Source organism: Nerophis lumbriciformis, linkage group LG28 (assembly GCF_033978685.3).
Source record: "Nerophis lumbriciformis linkage group LG28, RoL_Nlum_v2.1, whole genome shotgun sequence".
Classification (NCBI taxonomy): domain Eukaryota; kingdom Metazoa; phylum Chordata; class Actinopteri; order Syngnathiformes; family Syngnathidae; genus Nerophis; species Nerophis lumbriciformis.
In genome coordinates, this window is record NC_084575.2 from 4,120,314 (window position 1) to 4,142,128 (window position 21,815).

General features: G+C 40.1%; 4 protein-coding genes and 1 non-coding gene across 5 annotated transcripts in view; 2 read left to right on the forward strand and 3 right to left on the reverse strand.

Moving 5' to 3' along the window:
- Window positions 1-7,608, reverse strand: part of LOC140680156 (uncharacterized) — a 36,106-nt gene extending 28,498 nt beyond the window's left edge. Inside the window, exons 1-3 of the mRNA XM_072916531.1 lie at window positions 7,227-7,608; window positions 5,991-6,221; window positions 241-357 (exon numbers count right to left, since the gene is read on the reverse strand). Coding sequence (XP_072772632.1) covers window positions 241-357; window positions 5,991-6,221; window positions 7,227-7,329 — 451 coding nt within the window. The 5' untranslated portion in view covers window positions 7,330-7,608. The remainder of the gene's footprint in view (window positions 1-240; window positions 358-5,990; window positions 6,222-7,226) is intronic.
- Window positions 1-21,815, reverse strand: part of LOC140680121 (uncharacterized) — a 1,112,395-nt gene that overhangs the window by 781,755 nt on the left and 308,825 nt on the right. The window lies entirely within an intron of this gene.
- Window positions 1-21,815, forward strand: part of LOC133570506 (uncharacterized) — a 335,786-nt gene that overhangs the window by 249,626 nt on the left and 64,345 nt on the right. The gene's annotated exons all lie outside the window — the stretch shown is intronic.
- LOC140680212 (5S ribosomal RNA) lies at window positions 8,005-8,123 on the forward strand. Its single transcript, XR_012051424.1, has one exon. It is a non-coding gene; the product is annotated as a 5S ribosomal RNA (ribosomal RNA).
- LOC133570531 (uncharacterized) lies at window positions 15,567-17,523 on the reverse strand. Its single transcript, XM_061923214.2, has one exon. It carries the CDS (start codon window positions 17,155-17,157, stop codon window positions 15,799-15,801), a length of 1,359 nt encoding a protein of 452 aa, XP_061779198.1. The 5' UTR covers window positions 17,158-17,523; the 3' UTR covers window positions 15,567-15,798.

The window sequence follows — 21,815 nt, forward strand, 5'->3', positions numbered from 1 at the left end:
CGCCCAGCCCTACTTAGAAAGCGATTTTTTTTTTATATATACATATCCACAATCATGTCTTTTATAATGATTGTGAACGATAGAAAAATTCCCCCCCCAAAAATTCCAATGATTAGATTTAAGACTTGAAGTGTATGAGCATGAAGTGATGAAGCCTACTTGGATGAGTCTTCTAAGACAAAGTGAACAGTCCAGTTGTGATGGATTGAATGCCCTGAGAATAAAATGATATGTGCTTACTTGGACTGTGATGAAGCTGTGAGGACTCAGGTGCTTTGTCTTCATGCTCTTCCTCTTTAATGTAGGTGGGCTGTGGATTATCCTCTTCCTCTTTAATGTTGGGGGGCTGCTGGACGTCTGTTGGGTAAATAAGTAAATAAGATAAAGAGAGAATATAAATAGTTTTGACTGACACAATGACATTATTTGTGTTCTTCTGTGTGTTGTGTTAAAAGTGAGTAGCAAAAAAACCAATAAAAACAGGGGAAATACTTCCTTTTGTCCCAGCCACTAAAATTCATTCAAAAGTGAGTACAAAAACAGACTTGGAAATTTGATGAGGAGCAAGTTTTTTTATAAGTACAAGGCAGCACTGATTGAGGCATTCTAAACTTTACACTCACTGATATAAAGTGTGTCAATATTTTACAGTCTATGACACCTAAACTTTATCTCTAAACTTAACCATAATTTGTGGTGTGGAATGACATCTGGAACTCAAGATAGTTCCACATGTCTGGGAACGCCACCGACGGATAATCCTTGATATTACTCAACAAATCTTTAGGGATCTATTCCGTTTCATAATTAGATTTTTTTTCTCGTATCTGCTTTTCGCAGAAAGAACTCGGCCAGGAGTGTTTAAACTAATTTTAGATGGGGGGCCACATGGAGGAAGATCTACTCCAAGTTGGCCGGACGGTAAAATTACGGCAAGATAAAGTAAAAATAAAGACAACTGCAGATTGTTTTCTTTGTTTAAAAATAGAACAAACACATTCTGAAAATGTACAAATTATGTTTTTTTTTTTTTACATACAATAGTATTCTATCTTTAGTTGTCTTTTTTTACACTTTCAGAATCAATTATGTGATAATGTTCATCAGTCAACTCATTGGTGTTATATTTCAATCTATCAAGATAAATAAATAATATCAAAATCAAATTACAGGATGTTATTGATGTAGTTTGCTAATTTTCCCCGACTGGTGCGCTAACATCGTGTGTTTTAGTTGTGTTTTACATATGTAGCATCATCTATAAAGATACAAAACATTGCTATTGCGACATCTAGAGGACACATTTAGAACAGCAGTTTCTTTCATTCAAAAATGTCGACTCATTTTTGTACTTAGCAAACTCATCCCGTCTCATTCACTCATTCACACACTAATGGCGGGATCTGCCATGCAAGGCGCTTACCACGACCCATCAGGAGCAAGGGTGAAGTGTCCTACTCAAGGACACAACAGACGTGACTAGGTTGGTAGAAGGTAGGGATTGAACCAGGAACCCTTAGGCACGGCCACTCTACCAACCGCGCCACTAGCCTTCCACCATCGACCTGCCTGCTAGCCTTCCACCATCGACCTGCCTGCTAGCCTTCCACCGACCTGCTGTTTGCCTCCAGCCATTGGCTTTGTCTACGGGCTTCCATCCGTCGGCCTTGGTTGCTAGTCTTTAGCCCTGTCTGCTAACATCTTCAAAAGTGGTGAAACAAGTGGAACTTCTCCTCTCACTATGTCACAAATTATTATATTGTGTTTTATACTTTTGTGTGGTTTTACTGGTGTCCCAAATGGGTCTGGTCACCCCCACTCACGAGCTATGCTACTTCAAGATGCACAGTTTGACATATTGTGAGCACTTACTTTCACAGATTAAAGACCGACTCAAAAGATGGTAACTTTAAGCGCAAATGTTTAGTTATATTATTGTTATTGCTCTCAGGAAATGTTGAGACTAATCCAGGCCCTGATACACCTACACAATGTTTTACACCTGCGGATTTTAAAACTAGATCTGGTCTTGGGATTATTCATATCAATGTTCGGAGTTTACTCCCTAAACTGGATATGATAAAGATCTGGATAAACTCAACAAATGCTGATATTGTAGTCTTATCTGAAACTTGGCTTAAACAATCTGTGCTTGATAAAGATATTTACATTCATGACTATAATGTCTATCGTACTGACCGACAAAGAAAAGGTGGTGGAGTGGCCATATATATTAAGCAGAGGTTTGATGTTAAATTAGTGCTCTCTGAATCAGTAAGTAAACTTGAACTGTTTGCACTTGAAATTGAATTAGCTAGAAATCACCACATTATGGTAGTGGGGTGTTATAGGCCTCCATCTGCCCCAAGTAATTCCCTATCTAGTCTTGTAATGCTTCTGTCTCAACTGAAATACAATGAAATCGTGATTTGAACTGGGACTGGCTCACATCTGTGTCTGACTCTTTGAAAGCACAGTGTGAATCTCTAAATTTAACACAATTAATTAACTCAGCTACAAGACCTAATCCTAAATGCCCTCAAAAAGCTACACTCATTGACTTAATTCTAACAAAGTTAAGTTAAAGTCCCAATGATTGTCACACACACACACTAGGTGTGGTGAAATTTGTCCTCTGCATTTGACCCATCCCCTTAATCACCCCCTGGGAGGCGAGGGGAGCAGTGGGCAGCAGCGGCGCCGCGCCCGGGAATCATTTTTGGTGATTTAACCCCCAATTCCAACCCTTGATGCTGAGTGCCAAGCAGGGAGGTAATGGGTCCCATTTTTATAGTCTTTGGTATGACTCGGCCGGGGTTTGAACTCACAACCTACCGATCTCAGGGCGGACACTCTAACCACTAGGCCACTGAGTATGCCCTTCAAATGTGTTGCATCTGGTGTTTTCCCTAATGATGTGAGTGATCATTATGTGATTGCAGTAGTGCGAGACACAAGGATTCCTAAAAGCAAGCCTCGTCTTCTTGAAAAACGTAATATGAAATTATTTGAGACGCAAGCATTTTTACATGACTTGCATCTTTTTAATTGGGATAGAATTGCTCTTTTTGATAATGTTGAACTGGCTTGGAAATATTTTCACGAAAACCTTTTGAGTATAGTGAACAAACATGCCCCTTTTAGAAAATGTAGGGTTAAAGGACGTGACAATCAGTGGTTTACATCGGACCTGTCAGATGTATTGCATGAGCGTAATGCTGCTTGGGCCAGGGCACGCAAGTCAGCGTTAGAAGCAGATTGGTTGAATTTTAGACAATTAAGAAATCAATTTACCTCTCTCCTTCGGAAAGTCAAAATTAGAATTGCATTTCTCCACAACAACCTCAAACATCCAAAGAAGTTTGGGAAAATCATCAAATCTTTGTCCGCCTGCTGTAATTCAGTCAATCTCCCACCTAGTATACTTGTTGATGGTGTCAGAGTAAGTGACAGAACAGAAATGCGTAGTCATTATAATAATCATTTTATTTCCTCTGGTTTTCTCTATAATTCTGACAACTTTACTGAAGTTCCGCTAACTCCGGAAAGAACCGTTGAAAATACCCAGGTTTTTAACTTTACGCCCTTAACCACAACAGAGGTCATGAGGGCTCTAAAACAACTTAAACCTAGAAAGCCAGCTGGCTCAGATAAGTTGGAGCCGTTCTTTTTAAAGTTGGCAGCTGAAATTATAGCTGGACCACTGACTGACAATTTTAACTTTACTCGAATTTCAAATGAAATCCCCTTGGATTGGAAATCTGCCCTTGTAACCCGCCTATTAAAAGGAGGTGACCCTAGTAATCTAAATGATTACAGACCGATCTCTAAACTCTCTGTTCTGGAAAAAGTGATTGAATCCCTTATCAGTGAACAGATAAAAGACTTTTTGGACACCAACTTTATTCTGTCACCATTTCAGTCAGGTTTTGGCAGAAATCCCAGTACTGTTACTGCTGCTATGAAGTTTATAAATGATGTAACTGAAGCTCTTGACAAGAAGCAGTGCTGTCTGTCCCTCTTCATTGACTTTTCAAAGGCATTTGATACTGTTGATCATGTCATTTTAATCAAACGTCTTTCAGCTATTGGTTTTTCTCAGCAAGCAGTTGGATGGTTTGCAAATGACCTCACAAGTAGAACTCAGGCTGTTCAGATAGAGGGTTCCTTCTCGGACGTACTGCAAGTGGAAAAGGGTGTCCCTCAAGGTTCTGTGTTCGGCCCATTATTAATTAATAATCTTGGACAGAATATTCTGAACTCAACTTTCCATTCCTATGCTGATGATACTGTCATGTACTGCACAGCACCCACTTCTGCTGAGGCCTTTAAATATCTACAATATGCATTTGACAGAGTACAAGAACAACTTTGCTATCTTCAACTGCTTTTAAATGCAGAGAAAACAAAGTGTATGTTCTTTACCACGTCAAAAACTGTAAGATCAGCACTGTGTGAGAACATTTGAACAAGAAATGGGCAACAAATTGTGTTAGTATCTGCTTTTAAATATTTAGGATTTTAATTGATGACCATTCACATTCAGTATGTTGCAAAAAAAACCTGAAACTTTTACTGGGATTTTATTATAGAAATAAATATTGCTTTTCTTTTACTGTGAAACAGAAATTGGTGGAAACAACCTTTTTACCTGTTATTGACTATGGAGATGTGTTGTACATGAATGCTACTGCTGGTTGTCTCCACAAGCTGGATAGTGTGTACCACGGGGCACTGAGATTCATCACCAACTTACTCACCATTGTGTGTTATACTCAATGGTTAACTTACTCACCATTGTGTGTTATACTCAATGGTTAACTGGACATCTTTATGTGCTCGACGCCTCAATCATTGGTATGTGTTCATCTACAAAACCATTCTGGGTATCACCCCATCTTATCTGTCTTTTATTTTTACAAAGAAACAAGGAAGTCACAATCTTCGTTCAATGAATGTTCTGCAATTTGTCGTCCCCAAAGTAAGAACTGAACTGGGCAAGAAAGCATTTAGGTTTTCAGCAGCAAAGGCTTGGAATAACCTACAATCCAATATTCAACTTCAAACCCTTGTTACATTGAATGAGTTTAAAGCTTCTGTGAAAGGATTGCAGTCTACCTTGTCTGTATGCACATGTGTTATGTCAGCAAGTTTTAATGTTGTACATTTAATGTTTTATGTGTTGTTTACTGTTTACCTTGTCTGTATGCACATGTGTTATGTCAGCAAGTTTTAATGTACATTTAATGTTTTATGTGTTGTTTACTGTTTTAATGTAACCTTGCTGCTGCCCTCTTGGCCATGTCTCCCTTAGAAAAGAGACCTTTGATCTCAATGGGATTTTTACCTGGTTAAATAAAGAAAAGAAAAACAAGAAAAAAAAACAGCTGTTTATTTGAAGTCTTAAAGAAGTCAACTATGTGTGCAGTGCAAGGTGAAATGCAGTTATGTCATCTTCTTGTCAATAACACACACATCAAACTTCTGCGTGTTGTTGCTTCCTTATTTGTCATTATTCAAAGCTGATTTTAATGTGTAGCAGCGGCAGCTGAACTCAATGTGACAACGTGTCATAGTTACGTCAGTCAGCTGGAATTAAAAATACCAATAGTTGCGTCATTAGTCCAGAATCTTCACGGTCCTCATGGACGACATAATTAGAAACCAGTACTGAAAAAATGGTACTTGGTACACATCCCTAATCTTCACCACTAAACCTTTGAAATATGCTGACATGTGTGCTGCTAAAGGTAAATAAACAGTAGCCATATTGAATGTTTGCCTTCATTTGACCACGTGAGGTAAGGAGGACGGCCTCTAGGTCACATGGTTACACCCCAGCAATTACACTGTTGATGATTGATGAGCATTTATTTTTAAATGAACGTGTTAAAAAGCAAGTATATCTCCATCTTTAGTCATAAATGTGGCCCCCGGATGAACATGTGTCACAAACATTGTATTAGATGATATGTGGATGTTGTGCTTACTTGGACTGTGATGAAGCTGTGAGGACTCAGGTGCTTTGTCTTCATGCTCTTCAGTCTTCACAGAGACAACAGTCAGTGGAAACTTGCTGACATCATCCTCCTCCTGCCCTACAACACACTCTCCCTCCTCTTCCTCTTTCATGTGTGAGGGCTGTGGATCCTCCGAAGTGAAACTGTCCCCCTGCAGATGAGGGAGACATTCTTCTTGGCGTCCAATCAGCTGATGGATGTCTACAGGACACAAACAAAACACATTTTAACTCCTACATGCTAAATATTAAATAATACATGAAATATAGGGCTATGGCTATTGAAAATGTTATTAATCAAGTGTTCTACTGGAAATGTTTTCGATTAATCGAGTAACTGGATAAAACTTAATGTTGCCTGGTTAAAGACAAATTTAAGCGACTTTAAGACATTTCACTTAATAATGAACGGCCAATTGGTTTGAGATGGTATGAGATCAAGATGTCATCTTTAGATCAGGCTTTGTTTTTTCCACAATCACTGCCACATTAAAAAGTTAAAGTACCAATGATTGTCACACACACACTAGGTGTGGCCAGATTGTTCTCTGCATTTGACCCATTAACCTTGATCACCCCCTGGGAGGTGAGGAGAGCAGTGAGCAGCAGCGGTGGCTGCGCCCGGGAATCATTTTTATGGTGATTTAACCCCCAATTCCAACCCTTGATGGGGGAAGTAATGGCTCCCATTTTAATAGTCTTTGGTATGACTCAGTCGGGGTTCGAACTCAAAACCTACAGATCTCAGGGCGGACACTCTAACCACTAGGCCACTGAGTAGGTGGATGTAGCAGGTGTTGTAGTAGGTTAATGGCTGCACCAATATGAAGGAAATAACAGGTCAGTATAGCTTTTACACACATAAATAACTTGTCAAACCTGCCAGCTAGCAGGCTAGGTTTACAGCGTCAGTTACCATGGTAACTGACTCTGACTTTGTCTTACTTCTCTATATTTGGAGGTAAAACTTTCGAGGAGTTTGCACTTAACCTGCTCTCTGGAATATTCCCCCGGTGACTGTGTGAGTTTTGTGTAAACATGTTGATACACTTTGTTACAAACTGAGAGGAACATCAACCTCTCATAAATATTGTGTGTCTGAACATCCTCACATGACAATTCATCTTCCTATAGACAATCTATTGAAGAAAAGTGTTCATAATAAATCTAAAGTTAGTAAAGATGTGAGAGTAAGAAGTAAACAAACCTGTTGTGTGTAACACAACTTGATGTTTTTCATGTTGTCGCTCCTTCTCCTCTTTTGTTGGACAAAGTTCCTCCTCGTACTCTGCTATGGTTCTTTCGCACATTTTCACACAATCACAACACTTTACACTCACACTTGATCTCTGCTTAGCGATGTGTTTTCATCTCTCTTTGTTAGCAGCTAACAAGCTAAGCTAACTAGCAAGCTAAGCTAGCTGGAGAAGTGCGCTCAGACTAATATACAAACAGTTATTATGACTCTATTTAATAGAGTGTAATAAAGGACATATATGTGTACATGGACGCACAGATTAAGAACACTGAACTGTGACGACTGCAATAACGTCTTCACCGTCAGACGCCATCTTGCTTTATCCTCGCCCTGTTTGGTTCGCGCGCAGTCTTGTCAGATCTCGCGAGAGAAAGAAGTACAAACCAGCTCTTTTCCAGATCTCGCGAGAGAAACAAGTAACAGCTCTTCCCCCCCACCCCCGGTACAACTATTTCAACATTCCGAAAATAAAAATAAACTTTTGCATTTTCAAAACAAAGACATACAACTTATTTTGGTAAATAAACAGTAGCTTATATGACCCCTTTAAATCATAAGTTGCCTGATCAGAGCGAGACGAGTCGTGGCTCCTCAGCTTCATGCAGGACGGAGTGGTAGGAGGCGTGGGTGAGGTAAGGGACAAGCGGTAGAAAAATGGATGGATGGATGTCTCTCACCCCGTCTGTGAGAGTTTGATTTAAAAAGGTTGTTTTCGCCGCGTCTTTCGGCTTACGGCCATACTACCCTGAACACGCCCGGTCTCGTCCGATCTCGGAAGCTAAGCAGGGTCGGGCCTGGTTAGTACTTGGATGGGAGACCGCCTGGGAATACCAGGTGCTGTAAGCTTTTACACTCACGCCAGAGGGCGCTGTTTCTCATTTCTTGCAAAAGAAAACCAATGGTTTTTATTTCACTTTCAGTTTTACAAAAACACATGCCATTTTATAAGTTCACCAGTCACGGATAGTCCGTCAATATGTTCAACACCAGTTTGGCTGTTACTGCAATATAACAATATAACAATGTATCATAATTAATACACAATATGAGAATGTGTGCTGTATAAATGAATGAATGAATTACTTAATTTAATTAGAACACAACATGAGCAAAATCATGACAGTAAATATGCAGAGATTACCTAAACTGATGTGTTGTGTTAATTTAGTAATGTTAAAGTGTAGTTGTTATTGATTAATTTCATTTATAATGAATTGAACATGAATAGAAGACCACATGTGACAGATGTTGCTAATGTATTGTGTTAATTAAGCAATATAAAACATTTGACAACGATTTACGTCAATTGCTTTATTTCATCTTCAAAAGTTTAGACCCAAAATTAAAAGGCATACAAGAGCCCAGGTATTTAAAAAGTATTAGTTTGCATTTCTCTTGAAGGATGAGTAAAGGCAGATAGAACGTGTTCAAATCATGTTTTTCAGACTGCTCGTCTGAAAAATGTGTCCGTACCTGGACCTGAAAAATACTCCTGACATAAAAATACTCATAAAAAAGAAAAAAAAGAAAGTGTAATAAAAGAGCAAACAGGTGAAATGTAATAAGAAAAAGTTGCAATGTTGACTCTTATAACAGAAAGCTGTCAGGCAGGCTGTTTTTAGCTGCATAAAACAAAAACAAAAATAATCAAATATAAAAACTTATAATTGACAATCGTCGATTGCTTTATTTTATTTATAAAAGCTAAAATTAATTAATCAAAATCAAAATAATGTTATCGACCTATAGAAGGCTCCAATTACTACACATCAAATATTTCACTTTAAAATATTTTTTTTGGGAAAAAATATTAATTTTTTGTATACATATATATATATATATATATATATATATAATAGTTGCAGGCTTTCATTACGATACTTTGTCTTTTTTTGTTTTTGTTTTTTTTATTTATTCTATAAACCTTTATTTATAAACTGCAACATTTACAAACAATCGAGAAATAATAATAATCAAAACTACAAAGTACAAAAACAGTACAAATCAGCGCCAGGGGGTAAACTCCATAAAGTAACTAAAATAGAAAGCAAAAATAAATATATATATATATATATATATATATATTAGAGATGCGCGGTTTGCGGACACAACCGCGGAGTCCGCGGATTATCCGCGGATCGGGCGGATGAAATTAAAAAAACTAAGATTTTATCCGCTCGCGGGTCGGGTCGGGCGGATTAATTTTTTTTTTTTTTTTTTTTTTTTTGCGGGTGGCAGTTAAACCAATTCGGAAATATATATACATAGTTAAATGTTGTTACCCACATACGAAAAACGAGCAGGCACCTGCTGCATATGCCACAACAGAAGAAAAAGAAAAGAAAAGAGATGGACACTTTTACGGAGCGGAGAAGGGACGCCTCGCCGGGGTCCGGGACCGAGGCCCCTTCCCCCGAGAGGGCCCCACCCGGAGCCGTAGCTGAGGCGATCCGCGAGAAGGGCCCGACGCACGTCCAGGGTCACTACCGCGCCCACCGCACCGACACCCCGCCTCGTCCGCTTTCGCCGCGGCCGGCGTCACGCGCAGCAGGTAAGCAGCTTACCTGCCCGCCACCCCCGTGGCCGGGGGCTCGTAACATGGGTCACTCCGCGCGCTCCGCCCGCGCAGCTTACCTGCTTGCCACCCCTGTTGCCGGGGGCGCGTAACAGGGGTCACTCCGCGCGTAGTGCGCTCATGAAAGGGGTGGGGCTCACCCTGGTTGATATAGAGAGCAGGACGGTGGCCATGGAAGTTGGAACCCGCTAAGGAGTGTGTAACAACCCACCTGCCGAATCAACTAGCCCTGAAAATGGATGGCGCTGGAGCGTGGGCCCATATCTGGCCGTCGCCGGCAGCGAGACGCGCTTGGAGGTGCGCTCAGCGCGGCTCCCATATGATTGCGCACTGGTGTGCGTCTGGGTCGTGACAGCGTGGCACGCGAATGTCTGTGCATTGGATCAGTCTCCTTTCTTTAACAGGCAAAAGCTTTATAACCTCACCATACCTGCCAACTTTTAAATCAGAAAAACCTAGTAGCCAGGGTCCAAGGGCCGCAGGCCCCGGTAGGTCCAGGACAAAGTCCTGGTGGAGGGTTCAGGGCTTCGCCCCCCGACGCAAAATGACTATTAGCATTCAGACAGGTTAAAATGTTGCTAAAACCATCACTTTTCTATCAGTCACAGTGACTTTTCAAAACAAAAATATTACAGCAAAAATCATATGGGTTGATTGACATGTTTATTCTGTAAGCTAACTTCAATAGTTTGAAATTATTTTGACAGTTAATGCCAGTTATCCTGTCAACCTTTCACAAGACTTCAATTTGTTCATTGAAAGTATAAATAGTATAAACACTTTTTACAGTATGTCGTGCTGTGAAATACAGCCGACAGGATTGCGCATGCATGGTGCAGGAGAACAAAGGACTTCTTTCATTTAAGGTTTGTGATAAACCATCAAACTCATTCGTTAAAAGGACTCTATAGTAATATAAAGCGAATTTTTCTGGACATTATCATGCAAGAAAAGTTTATTTTTGGGATCGCGATCACCGCGTAATGATTTTTAAAGGTTGCATTACATTATTAACTGTCCCATGTGATCAGCCAGTGCGATTGGAAGTCCATGCTCAATTATTGCCTCCGTAAATAAAACTTCGGCATTTATCACATCCAAAGAATCTGTTTGGGCGACGAAAAACGTTGAAAGTTTTCCACTTGTATCGCTAGCAACGGCATTAGACTTGTGTTTTTTTGTCCCAACGTGGTCTTTTACATCGCTAATTCCTCCGTGTCCGATCGAAAAATCTTGTCTGCACAAGGTGCAATTCGCGTAGTTTTCACCCTTTTTTTAAATTTTTTTATTAATATTAGATATATAACAACGGGCGGATGGTGGGCGGGTGCAGTTCTGCTCAAACGTTACATCGGGTGGATGGCGGATGGTTGACGACTTTCTGACGCGGTTGCGGATGAAATAATTGCCTATCCGCGCATCTCTAATATATATATATATATATATATATATATATATATATATATATATATATATATATATATATATATATATATATATATATATATATATATATATAACAAAGTGCAAAGCCATAGGCTCACACAAGTTCAGTAAATAACTTAAATGTGGAACACAGCATCATCTTTTTGCTTGTTAGAGGTAGAGAGTGTTTTAAAGTCGAGTTCTAATTCTTTTTTAAAGGCACAAAAAACTGGTCGGGTATTGAGAAACTTGCTTTTATGAATATAAAACTTAGCCAATAGTATCATGACGTTGCAAAGGTCAAATTAATTTTCAAATTGTATTCATACAGTGTAAATCCAAATAGCACATCTTTAAAACAAAGCACACATTTGTCATGAATATTGTCCAGGATGAAGCCACAGATGGCTGCCATAGTGATGGAGTGCTTTCACAAGTCCAAAACGGCTGCTAAACTGTCTCTGGATGCATGGGACATAAGGTGCAACATGCATGGTACATAAGGTGCAGGTAACATAAGGTGCAACATGCATGGTACATAAGGTGCAGGTAACATAAGGTGCAACATGCATGGTACATAAGGTGCAGGTAACATAAGGTGCAACATGCATGGTACATAAGGTGCAGGTAACATAAGGTGCAACATGCATGGTACATAAGGTGCAGGTAACATAAGGTGCAACATGCATGGTACATAAGGTGCAGGTAACATAAGGTGCAACATGCATGGTACATAAGGTGCAGGTAACATAAGGTGCAACATGCATGGTACATAAGGTGCAGGTAACATAAGGTGCAACATGCATGGTACATAAGGTGCAGGTAACATAAGGTGCAACATGCATGGTACATAAGGTGCAGGTAACATAAGGTGCAACATGCATGGTACATAAGGTGCAGGTAACATTAGGTGCAACATGCATGGTACATAAGGTGCAGGTAACATAAGGTGCAACATGCATGGTACATAAGGTGCAGGTAACATCAATGTCCTTCTCGTATCTAACCATCACAGTCTTTACAGGGTAATAACTATAGACATCTTATAAGTAGACGCAGCATTGGCTGCTGTGACGCGAGAAATTCGGCCGCCATCTTGAAGAGGTGATGAGGAGCCGGCGAGCAGCCTAAACTGACAGTTGACAGGTAGAAAACAAAGATGCTAAACTGACAGTTGACAGGGAGAAAACAAAGATGCTAAACTGACAGTTGACAGGTAGAAAACAAAGATGCTAAACTGACAGTTGACAGGTAGAAAACAAAGATGCGGACTGTTGAAGATAGGTATCGGGGGATTACTTTTCACAAGTAAGATTTAACATTAACGTACTATTGGTTGTATTTGTACTACAAAGACATGCACCTGGGGATAGGCCCCTCCCACCTCCAAAGACATGCACCTGGGGATAGGCCCCTCCCACCTCCAAAGACATGCACCTGGGGATAGGCCCCTCCCACCTCCAAAGACATGCACCTGGGGATAGGCCCCTCCTACCTCCAAAGACATGCACCTGGGGATAGGCCCCTCCCACCTCCAAAGACATGCACCTGGGGATAGGCCCCTCCCACCTCCAAAGACATGCACCTGGGGATAGGCCCCTCCTACCTCCAAAGACATGCACCTGGGGATAGGCCCCTCCCACCTCCAAAGACATGCACCTGGGGATAGGCCCCTCCCACCTCCAAACACATGCACCTGGGGATAGGCCCCTCCTACCTCCAAAGACATGCACCTGGGGATAGGCCCCTCCCACCTCCAAAGACATGCACCTGGGGATAGGCCCCTCCCACCTCCAAAGACATGCACCTGGGGATAGGCCCCTCCTACCTCCAAAGACATGCACCTGGGGATAGGCCCCTCCCACCTCCAAAGACATGCACCTGGGGATAGGCCCCTCCCACCTCCAAACACATGCACCTGGGGATAGGTTGATTGGCAACATTAAATGGTCCCTAGTGTGTGAATGTGAGTGTGAATGTTGTCTGTCTATCTGTGTTGACACTGTGATGAGGTGGCGACTTGTCCGGGGTAGTACACCGCCTTCCGGCCGAATGCAGCTGGGATAGGCTCCAGCGACCCCAAAAGGGACAAGCGGTAGAAAATGGATGGATGGATGGATGGTTGTATTTTGTGAAAAGAATATTAGCACAGAGTTGAGAAGGAGCAAAGATCTTCAATAGTACTGAAATGGTAGCCGCTAGCAAACAAGAGTATGACCATAATAGAATTGCTTGTCAATGAAATTAATTAAATGAAAGAATGTCATACTTGAATAACATAAAGTTGAAATAAATGATGGAGATAAAGATTGTAAAAGCCAACAGGGGTAAAAGTTAGGACCACAGTCCAGATTGTGTAGGACATACTTGCCAACCTTGAGACCTCAGAATTCGGGAGAGTCGAACTGTCCTGGATAAACTAAAATTCTTGTTTCCATTCGTTTTGGAACTTACAAGCGTATTTCTTCATCTTACTCGTCGTCGGCGTCGCCAACTCGCCATGGCTGTATCTTCCTCGTTCTTCTGCTTCGTCTCCTTGTTGTGTGTGCAGTTGTGCACTCTCTAAAAGCCCTAGATGTTATAACGTGATTGGGCAGGCACGCTGTTTATATCGTGGAAAAGCGGACGTGAGAACAGGCTGTCGACTCGTCACTCAGGTCCACGCCCCCTCCAGCTCCGGCTAAAAATCGGGAGAAAATCGGGAGAATATTTGTCCCGGGAGGTTTTCGGGAGAGGCGCTGAAATTCGGGAGTCTCCCGGGAATATCGTGAGGGTTGGCAAGTATGGTGTAGGGGGGGATAATATATGTTAGCTAACTAGACAATCAGATGGGCAGTGGCTGTACAGTATTATACAAGTCTACATTTAGTCTAACTTCAAGTAACAATATTCAAATACTAACATTGTTGGGTAAGACAGAATTTGCTTTTATTCTGAATCCAGTGAAACAGATTGGTGGTTTTAGCTGATATAAAGACTTTCAGGTGTTTATATTTGTTTATGTTGAAGTATTTGGCAGACACTTTTATCCAAAGCGACATACATCAAAAATACATATAAAACAATAACTGTAAACATGATCATTTAAGGGAAGAATGTAATAGAAAATATCAATACAAAGTGTCAAGAGAGAATAAACTCTGTGCTGCTGCAGCAACAGAGATACAGTCTATAAGATATATAGATATCTAATGTATTCATACATTGTTTATGTAGCATGTATATATAACCTCATCATATTCTTTCTTCAACTTCAAAATAGCTGACCCTTCTCTGGGATTATATTCCCAGTTTTGATCTGGCAGGTCTGCTCACTTATAGCACATAAGAATATTCTATTACTGTTAAGCAAACTATGAATAATAAAACATGTGTCCTTTATCATAGCTACACGTATGACAAAAAAGCGTGTGAAAATCAGTGGTATTCAGTGAGGTAAGATGAATGAAATGTTCATTGCTCCTGCCAAATGAATTGCACTGATCACCACTCCAAGATGGCGGCCCCGCGTCTCGTCAGCGCCAGTAGGCAGTAGCGCTCCATGCTGCCTACCCTTAGAACATGTCTATGCTCCCCGGTACAACTATTTTATTATATACTATTTACTTATTCTGAAAATAAAAGTAAACTTGTCCATTTTACATTTTCAAAACAAAGACAAAGAACTTATTTTCGTAAAAATAATCAAATATTTAGCAATGTATTGAAACAACAGTAGCATTAGGAAAGAGAAAAATAACAAAATAAATATTACACTCATGATACTTTCCCATGTTTTCTGAGATTGATAATGTTTGAGGGATTCTAAAAAAGGGGGGAAAAAACAACTTTAAAAAACAATTGTCATGTGTAGTTTTTTAATTAGAAATGTAGATGATTAAAAACAAAACTATTCTTCATAACCTTCCACATATAATGTTGCCATTTTCTCTAATCTACATATTGCATAAAGGGGACATACATATAAAACAATATTCATATTACAAAAGAGAGTAATAAAGGTAATTAAAAGAATGGATTATTGAGACCCAACAAATGATTCATAAATTCACACATTTTAAAATTGTATAAAACACAACTGCTCAAATGATGTATAAAGTAAATAATAATATGCTTCCAGAAGTGGTCCAGAAGATGTTTCAGATGTGAACCAGTACATATGAACTAAGAGGGATTTATGTGTACTCAAAAGCAAAGGTATGAACACATGTAAAACAAATATGTACATCATATAAAGGAGTTCATCTATAACATCATTAATAGTTAAAAATATTTCTGAATATTTCCATACACATAAAAAGTATTTGTAACATGTTTTGTCCTGTTTATTCTCACCTTTACAGTCAAAGTGTTGTGTTCATTTTTAAATGAAAGTACACAATGTTCTATATTAAAACGTGTACTTGACTGAAAAAAAGCAATAATCTACAATATCTAATCTATAAATGTTAGAATATATGTGCTGATGTTGTTAGAAAGTCAAAGTTAAAGTTTAGACAGCTTATTACAAATCCTGCATCTTCATTTGCTGCTGCTGTTCTCACCAGCACACTTGTGTTTCTTACACTGGTACTTAGAAGACAATCTTTCACCACACACACTGCAACTCAACACTTTCTCTCCAGTGTGTGTTCTCATGTGTCTTTTCAAATGCGGACTTTGTACAAAACTTTTACCACATACTGAACATGTATGAGGTTTTTCTCCAGTGTGTGTACTCATGTGTCTTTTCAAATGCGGACTTTGTGCAAAACTTTTACAACATACTGAACATGTATAAGGTTTTTCTCCAGTGTGTGTACTCATGTGTGTTTTGAAATAGTCCCTGCGAGTAAAATCTTTACAGCAGATTGAACATGAAAAAGGTTTTTCTCCAGTGTGTGTTTTCATGTGTGTTTTGAAATGCTCCCTTTGAGTAAAATCTTTATGGCAGATTGAACATGAAAAAGGTTTTTCTCCAGTGTGTATTCTCATGTGTACTTTCAAATGTGGCCTATGTGTAAAATCTTTACCACAGATTGAACATGAAAAAGGTTTTTCTCCAGTGTGTGTTCTCATGTGTGCTTTTAAACTTTGATTTATTATAAAACTTTTACCACATTCTGAGCAGGAAAAAGGTTTTTCTCCAGTGTGTATTCTCATGTGTACTTTCAAATGTTGCCTATGAGTTAAACCTTTACTACAGATTGAACATGAAAAAGGTTTTTCTCCAGTGTGTGTTCCCATGTGTGCTTTTAAACTTTGATTTGTTACAAAACTTTTACTACATTTTGAGCAGGAAAAAGGTTTTTCTCCAGTGTGTATTCTCATGTGTATTTTTAAATGTTGCCTATGAGTTAAACCTTTACCGCAGATTGAACATGAAAACGGTTTTTCTCCAGTGTGTGTTCCCATGTGTGCTTTTAAACTTTGATTTGTTACAAAACTTTTACCACATTCTGTGCAGGAAAAAGGTTTTTCTCCAGTGTGTATTCTCATGTGTATTTTCAAATCGTGCCTATGAGTAAAATCTTTACCGCAGAATGAACATGAAAACGCTTTTTCTCCAGTGTGTGTTCTCATGTGTCTTTTCAGCGAACTATGGTATTTAAAAGTTTTGTGACAGTGAGAACATGTGAAGTGAGTGTTGTCAGTGTGACATGTTGCATCATCTTTAGAGTGTTCATCATCAGTGTCAGGAGAGTGTGACGTTGTGTCCTCACTATCTGATAGTGGAGCTAAGATCTTGTCTGCTTGTGATCCTCCACAGTGGTCTCCATCAGCTTCTGTTGTCATGTGTTGTGTTGAGCTGCTGCTTGGAGGCTCCGCCTCTCTCTTCTCCTCACTTTCACCTTTGACCTCATCATCTTCACTCTTCACAGGGACACCAGTCACTGGCATCTTGGTGACATCAACCTCCTCCAGTCCTTCAATATGATCTCCCTGCTGACTGATGCTGTGTTCCTCCTCTTCCTCTTTAATGTGAGGGGTCAGTGGGTCTTCCTCTTCTTCTTTAATGTGAGGGGTCGGTGGGTACTCCTCTTTGTCCTTAACGTGAGGGGTCAGTGGGTCCTCCTCTTCCTCTTTAAAATGGGGTGTCAGAGGATCCTCCTCTTCGTCCTTAACGTGAGGAGTCAGTGGATCCACCACTTCCTCTTTAAAATGGGGTGTCAGTGGGTTCTCCTCTTCCTCTTTAAAATGGGGTTTCAGTGGGTCCTCCGCTTCCTCTTTAAAATGGGGGATCAGTGGGTATTCCTCTTCCTTCTTAATGTGGGAGGGCTGTGGCTCCATCCTGAAGCTCCACTGCTGTTGCTCAGGATGAAGATGTTCTTCACAGACGTCTGCAAGACAAACACACCATCTCTGCTCAGTCACACAATGCATTCAGTACTTTTACATGCACTTAGGAAAAACAAGTTCTCGTATGAACTGTCTTGAAATCTCAGTGACGCACAAACACGCTGCTCTTTACAACATTATGCACAGGACAATAAAAACAAACCAGGACGACAGGACTTTTTACTATGGATAGACGATATGGTTTAAAATTGATTTTGCGATATATTATTTCATATAGAATTACTAATAGAACCATTTTAAAACAGGCTACACAGGCTCCTAATTTAGTTGCTGAAATATGCAGTAAAATATTACATCATTTCCAGTATTATTTTCTCAAAGAAAGTAACCAGATATTAACAGTAAATAAACAAGTACATTAATAATAATTGTTTTAACACAATAATACAATTAGAAATGACACAATATGTTACTGCATATGTCAGCTGCCAAATTAGGAGCTTTTGTAACCCGCTTTGAAATTCTTCTATTATCAATCATATACCAAATGATATATGGTGACATATATTGTTATTAGGATATAGATTTGAGGTCATATCGCCCATACCAACCATTGGTTCGCCGAGTCATTTTGTTTGGCCCACCAAATATATTTATTTTTTACATTCTTCAGATGTGTGTGTACGTTTAAAATGTGGTACTACTGTTCTACATCACGTGGAAGTGTCATGTCATGAGGTTGGTGTGCTATTAAACTAGGGGTGTGACGATACGGTCAGCTCACCAAAGGATATTCGATATTGGCTTTAGGAGAACGAGACGATATTCTGGTGGTTAACATGATTCTTACACGAATGTGTACTTCATGTGTATATGAATGTACTTTCCCTTGTGTGCTTAGTTTTACTGTAACTTCATTGTGGATAATATCAATAAACAACCTTTTTCATCTTTAATTTGAAGGACTGTTTACTTATCTGACAAATTCAAAGGAAACTGCACTTTTTTAAAATGTCGCCTATCATTCACAATCCTTATATAAGACATATGTTTTTCATTTTCATGAATTATAATTAGTAAAAAAACGTAAGCAAAAATCAGCTAACATTGGAGTCAATGGGAGCTCCTCTATTAGACCCACAAAGTCCTCCAAATAACCATCCAAAAACTGCCAACAATACTCCATTTACATTTTGTGACCTGAATAATAACCAAGTATTAGCGATATTGTTATTATAAGCGCTAACGTTAAGGACCTACTTTTAGCGGTGCATTGATAACAGAAATAACTAGCTTATGCTGCTATATTGACATACTGAGCTGCTTTTTCGCCTCTAAGATGGTGAAAGCTAATTCTAGATTATAAATCATGCCTCTCATTTATGTAGTAGAAGGTTGTGGACATAAACCAAGAACTTGGTCAACTTTGACATCCAACTTAGACCTGAAGATGGCAAGAAAGACACGAAAATATGCTCTTTTGCACCCACCCTTTTTTAACCCTTTGTGAGGATTAATTCTTCATCTAAAGGGGAAGATATGAACATCCCATCAGTCGGCATCCCAGTGAGAGCAGACATTGTATGCTTAAAATGAGCAAGATATGTAAATATGACATGTTATTAAGAATGTTACTACATTACATATATACTTACAGTGTGTATTTAAAATGTTGAAGGTTTTAGGATGTTATTTAGAGCACTTTATAGGCAGAATAGAGCGGCTACCAATGACTCAATTGTTAGCTAACTTTTGCTAAGGTTTATTTTCTATTGAGGATGCATTAACCATCGACCTGCTCAGTGGCCTTGTGGTTAGAGTGTCTGCCCTGACACTGGAAAGTTGTGAGTTCAAATCCTGGCCAAGTCATACCAAAGACTATAAAAACGGGACCCATTGCCTCCTTGCTTGGCACTCAGCATCAAGGGTTGGGGGTTAAATCACCAAATGATTCCCGAGCGCGGCCTCCGCTGCCCTCACCTCCCAGGGGGTGAACTTGGGGATGGGTCAAATGCAGAGGATCATTTCACCACACCTGGTGTGGGACTACCGTTGGGACCTTTACTTTAACTTACATAGGGACTGTGAATGATTCCAAAAAGTGCAGTTCCCCTTGAAATGAGAAAATAGAACAACAAGATATCATGTGAAGTGAATTATATTTATATAGCGCTTTTCTCTAGTGACTCAAAGCGCTTTACATAGTGAAACCCAATACCTAAGTTACATTTAAACCAATGTTAACTGGGAGCAGGTGAGTAAAATGTCTTGCCCAAGGACACAACAGCTACGATGGCAGAAGCTGGGATCGAACCTGGAACCCTCAAGTTGCTGGCACGGCCACCCTAGCAACCGAGCTATACTGCCCCAAGTAACAAGAACAAAATTGTTATGATCCGCTGCCCGGATCATATTTTTTGTTTACGTTTTCAAGAGACTTGTGTTTTTGGTTAGTTTTGGACTCCTTGAGTACCTGTTTTGTACACCTGAGTTTGTTTTCATGCAACAGTTGACGACTTTTGTTCTGGCTCGGTACCTGTTAGCTTCCACGCTTATCTTCCTTAGTTTTGACCTTCTAGCTCCCATGCTAGCTCTTTTAGTTTTTGCCTTATGTGCTATGAGCACCCTTTTCTTTGTTCCAGTATAACTTATTTATTAAATAAATACCTTCTTACCTGCACGCTGTGTCTGACGCCCGTCTGCATTCCTGAGAGAACGAACCCCGCATCACAATGCGCCCCAGTCGTCACAAAAATACATTAATAATAAAATGCCTAATAGCAAATGTGATGAATTTATCTTATTACTGTCCTTTTTCGGGCTTTCCCTTTTAAAGGGCAAAATCCTCGCAGGGTCTTTTGTCCTAATGACTGTCTGGTTGAAGTGAGGAGACTATAATTTAGGAAAACTATTTATTTACAAATGGACTAGAATAAGTCACTCATTTTTACAAGTAGCTAAAGTTGGGATATAATTAAGATAATGAAGGATGAAGTGATTAAGAAATGTTTAATATAGATTAGAATAGGCCGTGCAACTAATCATATGTCCTGAGTTCCAGTTGAAACTGGGTGCAAGTTCATGCCCACGCACATACACTCTTATCGCCCACATTCTTGCCACGGTTTACGTGGCTTCTTGGCCCAGGTCTGAAGGACAACACCAGATATGAAGTCAGAGTCCAGGGAGAAAAAAGCAGAAGGAACCTTCCTGGTGTTACCTGATGACACGACCACCAAGCTGCGACACCACTACAAAGGCTCCTCCATGCTCGTGCTCGTACCACCTGGCTTGGTAGGCTCGTACCCGCCTACCAAGCCAAAGACTTAGGTCCAATGACGAAACAGGGCGTAGCTGCCGCTGATTGGACCGACACGCAAACACCACATTTTCAACACTCCCAGTTGTCGGTTAAAAACATAGCTATGGGCTGCACTTTGGACACACCTGCTGTAGGAACTAGCAGCTACACAACAGCTAAGCTAAAACAGCACATTTAAGCATATCAAATAATTATAGTTGCTTAATACGTACACAAATTCTCCAAAACAGAAGTCGGATAGAAAGTATCCAGTAACAAAGGTGTCCGCATAGTTCAGCTTTCTACGCCATGAGCTTGACTAATGAATTATTGTGGCCACTAGGTGTTGTGAAAGATCAAATCGAACAATTGCAAAAGCATCCGTCCTAAGGTTAGTGTTTTTATTATATTTGTGTCAATATGTATAAGCATCCTCAGCCTTCCCGGTAAGGTCTATTCAGGTGTACTGGAGAGGAGTTTAGACCGGATAGTCGAACCTCGGATTCAGGAGGAACAGTGTGGTTTTCATCCTGGTCGTGGAACTGTGGACCGGGTCTATACTCTCGGCAGGGTCCTTGAGGGTGCATGGGAGGTTGCCCAACCAGTCTACATGTGCTTTGTGGACTTGGAGAAGGCATTAGACCGTGTCCCTCGGGAAGTCCTGTGGGGAGTGCTCACAGATTATGGGGTATCGGACTGTCTGATTGTGGTGGTCTGCTCCCTGTATGATCAGTGTCAGAGCTTGGTCCGCATTGCCGGCAGTAAGTCGGACACGTTTCAAGTCAGGGTTGGACTCCGCCAAGGCACCGATTCTGTTCATAACTTTTATGGACAGAATTTCTAGGCACAGTCAAGGCGTTGAGAGGATCTGGTTTGGTGGCTGCAGGATTAGGTCTTTGCTTTTTGCAGATGATGTGGTCCTGATGGCTTCATCTGGCCAGGATCTTCAGGGGGATGA